The sequence below is a fragment of the Carassius carassius genome, chromosome 33, assembly GCF_963082965.1.
Source record: "Carassius carassius chromosome 33, fCarCar2.1, whole genome shotgun sequence".
NCBI classification, from domain to species: Eukaryota; Metazoa; Chordata; class Actinopteri; order Cypriniformes; family Cyprinidae; genus Carassius; species Carassius carassius.
The window spans coordinates 26,918,930-26,930,448 of NC_081787.1; the positions used below are offsets into that span (position 1 = coordinate 26,918,930).

The following is an 11,519-nucleotide window of genomic DNA, read 5'->3' on the forward strand; positions in this document are numbered from 1 at the left end:
TGAGAAGAAACGCATTTGTTTAGTGAAACAGTAAGATAGCTTGCATAATGTTTTATAGCTCATTTGTGATCAAGAGGTATTACCAATAAATATTTTCTATCTGACATACTGTGATCACTTTTTATAATTTAATGGCATATCAGGGTCTGATAAGTAGGTGGAAATGCAGACTAATGTAATCCAATCAAGATCCCAGTTTCAAATGAATAACTTACAGTATACAAAATCATAGTGACAAGTCAAATTAAATACATAAAATATTTATTTGTACAAAAGGCTTATGTCGGTAAAAAATAATAAAATGCTACATATAAGTACAAGGAGAGACATAAATACAAAGGTGTTCCTGGTCCAATGACATACAAATAGTTCATAAGGCATTTGGTGTTCAGAACTGTATATACAATGTACATTTTGTTGTGTACATTAACACAATTACTGTACAAACATCTGAAAGCAAAGGCATGTTCATAATCGTTTGCATAAATGATTGATATGAGCAGATACTGAACAGTTTGGAAATACAGCCCGTGTATTTTTCAATACTACCAACAAACTGAATTGCAGTTTAAAGGTATGCATTAAAACATGAGCAGACTAACATTTCTTAAGGGATAATGGATGAAAATCCACTGTACAAAAAAATATTTTTTTTTTCCTGTTTTTCAGGCTTGTTAGGGCTCAACATAATAGCTTATTGTTTGGGTGTTTGAATTGATTCTCTGGAGTGAACCAAAGCACAGGACCGAATCAAAACAGTAGAAAGTAAATAAAAATTAAACATCAAGATGATACAGATAGTTCAACAACCATCATTCAAACCCAACTGTACCTTTACCCAGTAGCAAATAATAAATGCATGGCTGTAAAGGAAAGAAGTCTTTCCCTATGAATTGCATCACAACCTTTGAATTAGCCTCCCGTTTTTTGTTTTTTTTTCAAATAGAAAAAAAAATTAAAGTGAAAAAAGATGCATCGACATGATCTGCAATTTCACACATCAGCAATCCTGAAAGGAACACCACACATCTAAAGAGACATCACAAGTGCTCATGCGTATGCTTTGTGCAACGTATCAAAACTTGACTTTGAAAACAGAAATAAAATAAGCTGGATATTAAACATTTAAGTGCAAGCCAATGTGTACTGCAGGCTGACCCTAAAGTTAAGCTCATTAGCTGAAGACAACTAGCGGGTACAATGTGATCATAACTAATTCAGACAAAACAATTAAAATCATTCTGTGGACATAAAGCATCAAAAAAACTTGTTACACTTGAATCTCACGAGTGTATAGCATACTAGAGCACCATAATGCCATTAGTGTAAAGAATACACTACACTAAATAAATTCCAGTCATGCTTAGCCCTTGTTTGCGGCGGATGTTTTCAGAATTGCAGCAACATAAGGCTGTTCTGGGGTGATGATGGAAAAGCCCATCAAATATTTTCCTCAGTCCCTCATCCACTTAATAGCGTCCGTGTAATTGGTAGATCTGGGATGGTCATGACCAGTTGTAATCAGAGGTAGAGTAGCTGTGGTCCATCCCAGCACGTGATGAGCCCAGTCCATCTGACTCCAGAGTCCACACCATGCTCTCCACATCAATCTCAACGTCCTCTGCAATGTTCAAGCAAATATGATCAACAACTCTTAAATCTTTTAAAAAAAAACACACACACACATTTGAACAGTTTATTGAACCTTCAGTAAACCTAATGTAGTTGCTTATATTTATAACGGCAAAAAAAAAAAAAGATTAAATTCTGATAGCTTGTAAATAAGTAATATGTATATGAATAACAGTTATCACTCTGTATTTCCCAATAATCTAAATGTGTTGATAATTAAATGCTAAATTTTATGATCAAAGCTTAGTAGTTTTTGCATATAATGCAATACAGTGATGACTGAGATGTACAATACTCATTCTTCAGTAGCCCGATATATTATATTTAACTTAAATTGCTTCAGTTCAGTACGGCTTCATCTTGAAATATTACTTACTATGTAAAAAGTTATTTTTTAGAAATCGGTGAGTTGGAGTAGATGAGATGATGTAAGAAAAGCAGCAACAAGTGTCATCCATACATGTGCTGTGAACTCTTTCAGGATGCACTTTTTAGCTAAGTTAGTCACTGGTCATAATAACAATATAAATCTGTATTTTGTTACTTTGGAAACTCTAACGCTAGTTAAGAATATTATCATCTCGGCCGTCTGATGATCACCTCTCTCAGAGTCGGATCTCTCGGAGGACACAGTTGAGCCAAGGCTGTCGTTACGCATCCTCTCTGAACCGCCCTGCAGTTTCTCCAGCCGTGTGCGCAGTTCTCTCTGCTCCCAGCGCAGACGGTCCTTCAGCAGCTCTGCATGCTCGTCCTGTTTCTGCAGCTTCTACAAGCGCACATGAAGATCCACCTTCAAACCTTCTGAATCACCAGGATCAGAACGACTTTTTAAGTCATTAATTAGGTTAGCTCCTTTCTTTGCTGGCAGATCAAAACCCTAAAACCATTTACAGTAAATGTTCTGTTGCATGGTATAACACCAACATTTGTGTCGTGAATTTAATATTTAAGCATTTTTCTAAAAATGGACATCAGCCTTGGAATAGCAATGCACCAATAAATAGTGGCATCTTGTGGCTGCTTCAAGAACTGCATGCAAGGCTGCCACTTGTGTATGAAGGAAACAACAGTACTCATAGCTACAGCTTTTTAATAAACATTATTAAATCAAACAGCCATTCATCCACAAATGAGATGTGTTACATGAATGTTTTATGTGATTTAAGCTTGACACAGAAATAGAAGCAAAACTCACAGAGTAACTCAGCGAGTAAATCAAATCCATCAAACTTCTAAAGATGTAACTTTTCCTTACATTAATAAAATGAAACAGCATTGAATGCATGTTGGGAATAGAAGAGATTAATTGAACTTTATGTCTGTTGCCTATGCTCATCATCAGTTTCATAAAGCTGCCGTTGACTGGGTTGACTGATGTTCAGGGATGTTCCACCAGAAAGGCCACTGTATGCACTTTTTAATCAGATCCACTAAAATCCCTAAATTATATTAACATTTATCATTTATTTCACTATCAATCATCATTTACATACTAAATTGTTGAAATTATATTTGATGTCTCAAGTTCTCAACTTTCTTTTTTGGCCTAAAAACAGAAATTCAAAAGGTCAAAATACACAAATTATGCAGTTAATTTGTTTAAACATTTTTAGGGTGACAAAACCTAAGATCCTTGATGAGCTGTACATGGCATTTGCTGCCAGATATTTACTTTAAAACACAAAAAATACTGCGGTCAGCCGGTGTTTCACAACCTATTCTTGAGTGCAACATTGGAATGTGGACTATAATGGCATTGTTTTCACAGTTTGTTTATTTATTTATTTATTTGATACTTTACAGACAATATATAATTTTTGAATTGTTGGATAAATGTTGAAATATTTTTTTTTATCCTATAGCCTAACAAACAAGAAACTAATCGGTTTCTCTCCATTTCTTTATATCATCACTGTTGATATTTTGGTAGTATGGTCAAGGTGTCTCACCTTGATGTGCAGCTGTGCTTGTCTGAGCAGACTGAGGGTTGTGTTTCGAGCTGAATCTGAGGACAGAGGAACCTGCTGCTTCAGCTGCTCCAAACAATGTTTTAACTGAGCTCTCCTACAACCACAAACACATGCAGCAACATAACACTTAAACATATGCAAAACCACAAAAGACACATCTCATTTCACCTCAGCTTTAATTTTAAATATAATGTATTATACAACCCAAATTTGATAATTGAAACATCGTTCCAATAGCACTGGGACTTTTCACTATTTGTATGTTGTCAGGGTTCATGCATTACAGACCAGAGTATGTGTGAGCACAGCATTTTAAAGTTTGTTGCTTTTTAAATTTGGCTAAATCTGTCTGAAATTAAAGTTACTCAATAGCAACTGTTCATTGAACTGTTGCAAAAAGCAATATCCCACTCCCACACTGACGGGACTGAATTCCTGAAACTGTACTATTATTTAGAACAACAGCACAATTTCAATATTGCTGAATTGAAGGACAGAATGCTAAATAAGTCTTGGTTACCTGTGTTTCTCCAACTCATTGTGAACAGACCTGAAACAATGAACAAATAGCTTTATTTAGCCATAACATTTGATTTGTGTATATTAAATATATTAGTCATTTATTTGCATTTGATACACATCTGTGGATACACATTTTGTAGGCAATACCATCTGATTATATTGACCTTCAGTTAAAAAGCACTTAATATAATCAACTCAGCGCTTAATATTTGACTTGACTGCACAGACACTACTGACGAGAACTGAACTGATCTGCTTTATAGAAACTCATTCCATAATTGATGAATTTTACAGTTATTAAAGTGAACTGTATCAACAATTAACTGACTTTTAACTGAAAAATGTACAGTTTGCTACAGTGCTTTTTTTAGAGCATAATTGAATTTTGTTTGCATCACTTAAACAATATTTTCCTGTTTAACACTGTAAAGTTGTAATGCTTAGAAATTTCTATAATGATTTATTACTAACTGTATCATTCCAAACTTGTTTAACAATAATATTAACAAAAAACTGGACCACCGTGATGTCCATTATTTTTTTCAAAATATCTCCTTTCGTGTTTCAGAGAAGAAATAAAGTCAAATGGGTTTGGTACAACATGAGGGTGAGTGAATAATGACTCAATGATTCAATAATGAGTCATTTTTGGGAGAAGTAACACTTAACTGACTTTCTCTCATTTGCATAAAAAATAACTATATCGAAGCATCGTTGTAGAATAAAATTAAATATTTTCTTAATACCAGGGATGTTTTAATCGCTGTTTCAAAAGATGAAACGAGTTGCACAATAACAAACTAATGGACAAAAGAGGAGGAGGACATCATGTCAGTGCACCTTACACTCACCTGCTGTTCCCAGGCGAAGGACTCTTTGATTTCAGCTTTTTTCTCTTATCTGTAACGCCTTTACTGTAGAATGGAAGCACTGAGGCATAACCGTGCTCGGCCTCTGAAAATATATAATACATAACATGAGTGATCAATTGCCAAGCCTACTTCCTTTCATGTACGATCGTTTTTTAACATACTAAAAATAAGTTATTTTGTACATCTACAGAAACATCGGACATTTGACTGGTGCACGATTATAAATCTAAAAACACAAGTCAAATAATAAGGTTCTCCATGAGATACAGGAACATATTTGCTATGTGTCAGCAGCGTCTCATCAAATCAGCTGTATGTGAGACCGCTTTTTGGTTTTGGCGCCATCGAACGATTTGGCGATTTTTAAATCAAAGCTTCCACTGTAACTATGTATCCAGTAATCACACGACGTCTTTGATGAACCGCTGTAACTGTAGCAGAATAACGGGCAGCGATGCTACATTTTCAAATCTGTGACGATTTCGCGCCTTTGTGTACAACACAGGACTGAAATGTAGGTCAACGAGCCAAACACGATAATATCCACAATAAAAGCGATGTTTACCACTCTACAAACACACAAACAAATATCTACAAAAAGGAAAACACACCCAGTGCCCACATGAAAAAATTATTAGTGCAAACATTAATGAACGTGTAAAAAATCCACACAAAACAGCAGACTGTCCGAAACGGCTTCGGTTTCGATGCAAACAATGTGAAAGAAATAACGCGTCTAATACCTCTTTCCTTTCGCTCCAGATACTCAGCTGCCTGCAGAAGCACTTGAATGTTGCATGTGTTTACCTCCATTTCTGACAAACAGTGTTATTTTGAAAGCGCCAAGAGCGACTATGATCTGTTGAAGTGTAGAGGAGACTTCGGCTGATCCAGCTCGCCACGTCATACGCGTCAGACGCGTCACGCCCTCCTCCACGCGCACGCGCAAGACCGCTCCCTTCAACAGACACAAAACAACTCAGTATTTGGTGGGAGCTTACGTTAAAAACGGAGGACAGTACTTGAGTATTTGAGTTGTTTATTTTATCCAAGCCCGTAAAGTGAATTCAAATTATTTAAATTGATAGGCCTTGGACAAAATGTGTATGGGATATTTTTTTTCACTCATGGATAAAATAAAAAATAAAAAAAAGGAAATAAAAAATGATAAGCGTGAAACCAAATTTTAAAAACGCAAGTAAAATATATACTGCACAGAATAAAAAAAAAATGAAAGCAAAGTTTACAGATTAGGAAACAATGGGCACGGATCAAAAACAATAAGCGTAAATAAAAAATTAAATAACGCATTTTTTTTAAATAAGCATGACTCAAAACTTTTAACAGCTTTAAAATCAAATTGAAAAAAAAACGTAAAAAGTAATGCAAAATTATCCGACTTGCACACAAATCATGTTTTCTTTAGTATTTTTATTTTTTTAAAACGCGCTGCAAATACAAAACAAACAAACAAAAATAGAAACGCACTGCAAATATGCACAAACCACTTCGGAAATGTTTTAGGGAAGTTAGTTTCTTTGTGTCGTGAGAATTTGCAGCACATGTGTTGTCAAATTGTTTTCTTAATTTGCAGGTGTTTTTTCTATTTGCAAGGTTTTTATAATTATAATTATTATTATCATTATGTTAATCTGCAGTGCATTGAGCTCTCTCCGACACCGTATTAATGTTTTAAATATATAAAGTTTGAATATAGCAGCAATATGAAAGTAAAACAACCAGTAGGTGCATGGCCAGTTTCTAACTTGAGTGAGTGAGGGCTTTCTCACTGGAGGAATCTTTCTGTTCAATAACATTCCGTTCATAAACCTATTCATCCAGTAGTAAAGGTTGCTGTGTTGCTCATATTAGACACTTTTCTGCTCTGGCTTTGTTTAGATGCTTCGTAGAAATTGAGCAAAATTTGAAAATAGTTACATTACTGTGTTTAATGCTCACTCAAAATGTACTTCTTTTATTGATTTTATACTACAGTTCAATAAATATTTGCAATGGTGCTGATATTCGGAAAAACAACACTCTTCCTCATGTGAAATGGCTTAACTCTGTCATTTTATAATCTCAGAGTAACACAAAATGTGATAAATCTTATAAAAACCAACTACTTTATCAATGACATACTGTATATAAAAGACATGGCTGCAAATCTGTTAAAAAAAACAATGCATGACAAAAAATAAGATACAGACCATTAACAATTACGAACAATTTACAGAGAATTAAACAACTGTGACTGGCATATATTACTTTAACTTATATTATCCTTTCCTAACAGTAACAACCATGACAAAACTTTTCAGTCAGGCATAGGCCAGCCAGGCACATATAACAGTGACTTTGCAATGCTTTTTTTTAATGCGTTTCAAAAAAATGTATTTACTCGTATTATTTTTATAATTTGCTATTCATTTTTACATTTTGTGCAATATTTTTTTCCTTGCGTTTTTAAATTTTGGTTTCACACTTATTTTTAATTTTTATATGTGACTGCAATATCTTTGGGGGAAAATTGCCCGCATAATATATGGGCTTTTATTTTGTGACACTTTTTGATTCTCATGAAATAACAAAAAAAGGCATAAAATGTACAGAATGTAAACATATTTGAAACAATTGTATTTTAACAAGTATAACAATTTACTGAATACAGATATATATTTTTTAATTCATAGTGGAATTAAAATGAACTATTCTGTTGGGATATGTTTGATGGTCGACAACTTTACAAAACAGATTTACTGCATATAAGCCTTCAATTGTTGAAATACAGATTCATTAACATTTTGTAAATAATACAACAGTTGACAAACAATAATAAATCCACCATGATAATAATACTATGATATTATTATCATGTGCACTTGAGCTTAGAATAAAGGTGCAGATGCAAACAGATGAACTGAATACAAAATATTTGAATCTGACATGTGAGATGATAAAGGGCTTTAACTCTGTGACACGTTTAATGATGCATTACAAAACATGTAACATTTTCAAGTCTCTCATGACTTATAGTTCAAAATACACAGTTTAATAAAAATAATAAACATCAATACTAAAATATGCCAGTAAAAAACATGTAGGTAGAATGTGTAAAAGGTAGCCTATATTTAGCCATACTTAATAACTTAACACAAAATTTACAATAAAAATAGTAAAATATTTAATTAAGATATTAATAAAACATATCATATAAATATTAACACTGAAAACGCCTTACGTGAAAGACTAAGATAAGGCCTACGCATATCGCAAGCCGTTTTAGCATTTAAAACCTTTTTTGACTATCCATATATATAATTTCGGATAGTCACAGTTGTAATTCGGATAGTCATAATTATAATTTGACTAGTCACAGTGATAATTAGAGATATCTGCAATTATAATTGCACTAGTAAGAAATCGGATTAGAGATATCTCTAAATACTTTATGACTAGTCAAAACTCCATTTAAGATATCTTCAATTACTTTATAGATATCTTCAATAGATGCGTCATACATCCACAAATGTAATTAGAGATTTCTCTAATTAAACTTCGACTAGTAACAATTATAGTCTGAGATATCTGAATTGCAATTCCTCCTAGTCGAATTGCTGTTGTGTGACATCAGAATAAATTTACTCAGCTCTTCCGTGCCTACTCTACTAACTGCTAACAACATAATAAAAGTCTGCTTTTGTTGTCATGGAGAGAAAAGCTACTGGAGGAAGCGCTTCATGGATTATTGAATATATCTGGATGCAGCCTTGTGTGGTAAGGTCTCCAGCGTTTTAATTGAATCATGTTGAAAAATAGACCAAATGCAGTGTAATGTTCAATAAAGGCAGAAAATCACAAACTGCTCGTCTGAATTTATCTATTATATATTTAGACAATGAAAAACAATGGTTTTTATTTATTTTTTAAAGAAAGGTAGGCCTAATTTGCAGATTTTCTTACCATTCATTCTGACTTTTTTTTATCAGGATTGTGATATATAGACAATAAGAGATATACATTTTATAACTGTGAAATAAAAAGTTGCTTTTTTCTTAATTAATTAATTAATTTCTTTATTTAGTGGTGGAAACGAGCTTCCATACATAGCCCACAAGGTGGGAGTATTGTATTGTATTATAGCAAGAGATCCATGATGACGATATTCTGCTGTCTTCAGTGATGAGCGCCAATGTATTCTTTTAGGCAGCGTCTATTTGCACTAGGTGTAAATTGCATATTTTCTTAGCGATAGATGATATTTACAATAAGTGCAAAGAACTGTATATTATATTTACATTGTTAAAATAGCAAGATTTTCTGCTATTTATACTACTTATTTCAAATAGTGGCAATTATCTGCATCTCAGTATTGTAGTACATTATAAAACAGTACGCAATAATAGCGTAGTGAGTGTAAATTATCATTTTAATTAGCTATACATTTTTAATGGATGCCACCTTACTGGGACAAAAAAGCCCTCCCTACACCTACCCTAACCAATATTTATTTTCAACTTTTTAATTATTTCCTTCATTTTTATTGAAAATAAATGCCTTTCCAATACGATATGAGATTTTGAAAAAGTAGAAAAATGTTTGGCAAAAAACGGACGCGAACACGGGTCGAATGTACCAAAGAGAACAGAGTTTAACCACTAGACCACTACAGATGACTTTAATCCAACATCGTTTATCAGTCTTAACTGATATCATATGTTGGTGGGCGACAGTGTAGTCTCTGACAACAAGTCAGGCTTGCACTTAATGTAAATAGATACTGATTCTTTTAACATTATGTGGCCAAGTGGTCTTTTTGCTGGCGATATTCAACCCTCAAGAGATATACAATAGACTACGCCACCCTGGGACTATACCAGGGAATCACAGTTCACTTAAAATGTTATAAGGAACCCAGGTGCATTCCACTGAATAATGTGAGCAAGAGACGTGGGTAGCAAAATAGAGTTTGTTTATTAGTACAAAAGTTTAAAATGCAGGAATAGTCACCCAGCCAATTACTAAACTGGAAATCACAATCCACAATAAGGATTCACAATTACTTCGGAGCTGTGGCCTATTGGCATCAAATGGGCTAAGAGAGGGAGCAAAAGAGGAAAATCACACTAAGTGCACACACACACACACACACTCTCTCCAATACCCGTGATTTTATCAGTGGTGCTCACACAGCATAACACAGCACACGGTGAAGGAAAGCCTCACTGCCGTCGGACACACAGCTCCTGTAATTGTAATACAAACCAAAATAAATCAAATTAATAAAAATTAATCAATAAAAACTTAAATGCAGGGGAGCAAAAGAAACCCTTCCAACATAAAGAAAAGAAATAAATTCTAGCTTAAACAGCTAGATAATAACACAAAAGGAAAAGGAAAAATAAATTTAAAGACAACAATGTCCAAGAGAAAATCTCAGCATTCTGAACCAGTCCAAAATGAGAAACACCACAAAGGGCAAATGAAGAAATAAATATCTGAATGAGCGCGGCCCTCGAACTCGTTATTTCCCAACGTACGAGGAAAAGATCTTCAAAATACAGTCACAGTAGGAGCAGGTTTTAACCAACAACTCCAAAATCGGGCCGCGCTAAATCACCCAGAACAAAATGATGAAAACACACAGCAAAAATATACAGAAAAGAAACGAAAGCAAATCCAGCAGGAACAAAACAGCAGCGTGCTTCTATATGTAGTAGGGAAATGCAGCACGCCCAGTCTTAGCCCTTAATAGATAAGAAGACGATTAGTAAACTAGTTCTAGTTTATGAACAGCAATCGGAAATATAAACACACATACCAAATAACGCAGCCGTTCGCCACACCAGAAAGCAGAGCTGACGTCAGTATCCACGGGATAGAAATGAAGTAGATGCCAAACAGCATATATTGGATATCCCCACTCAACCGGTAAACACACGGGAATGCTGGGACTAGGCAGTGTAACGAGCCAGACCGCACGTAACGGTTGTTTACAATAGACTCTCCAGTGCACGCAAAGCCCCACAGAAATAACACAAGCGGTGTTAAAATGCCCAAACGGCTGTGTTTTAACCACAGACCTCTGTTGAATGCCGGTAAACAGGAAGAGCGCAGGCACAGAACAGATGACGCACCTCCGGCCCGCACCAAACAGCCATTTAAACACACCTCCCTGCGGGGAGATAGGCTACCAATAACATGACGTCACTACAGGGAGGATCTGACTAATCTGCCACAATCTACCCCTACTTTTTGTATCGTCGCCCCGACGATAGAATACGGCAACCCCACTTATCAATTCCAAGGCCTGTAAATGACAGAGATCCCACTAGAGACAGACCCACCTAGGGGCACAGCCTCACCAGGCGCCTCCACTGACCGTGGCAGGTGATGGACATTGGAGTGCTGGCCTGCTCTGGGTCTCGTTGATCTCCGCAAAGCCATTACCTCAGTGCCTGGTGGGCCTACAGACACAGTAACAGATCCCGGAGCGAGACCCATTTCTCCAGAACGGTGTTGT

The 11,519-nt window shown here is 35.1% G+C and overlaps 1 protein-coding gene across 1 annotated transcript; it reads right to left on the reverse strand.

Moving 5' to 3' along the window:
* Nucleotides 1–244: 244 nt before the first annotated feature.
* LOC132114021 (max dimerization protein 3-like) lies at nucleotides 245–5,939 on the reverse strand. The gene is made up of 6 exons (XM_059522136.1): nucleotides 5,740–5,939; nucleotides 4,976–5,078; nucleotides 4,123–4,152; nucleotides 3,582–3,696; nucleotides 2,233–2,398; nucleotides 245–1,621 (listed from the first exon to the last, which is right to left on the reverse strand). The coding sequence occupies exons 1-6, from the start codon at nucleotides 5,807–5,809 to the stop codon at nucleotides 1,506–1,508; spliced, it is 600 nt and encodes a 199-aa protein (XP_059378119.1). The 5' UTR covers nucleotides 5,810–5,939; the 3' UTR covers nucleotides 245–1,505.
* Nucleotides 5,940–11,519: the final 5,580 nt, after the last annotated feature.

Coding starts and splice junctions, on each gene's coding strand:
- LOC132114021 (XM_059522136.1), bottom strand. CDS start 5,809: ATGGAGGTAAACACATGCAACATTCAAGTGCTTCTGCAGGCAGCTGAG. Junction 4,153..4,975: donor CCTTCGCCTGGGAACAGCAG/GTGAGTGTAAGG, acceptor TCATTGTTTCAG/GTCTGTTCACAATGAGTTGG. Junction 3,697..4,122: donor AATGAGTTGGAGAAACACAG/GTAACCAAGACT, acceptor TTGTGGTTGTAG/GAGAGCTCAGTTAAAACATT.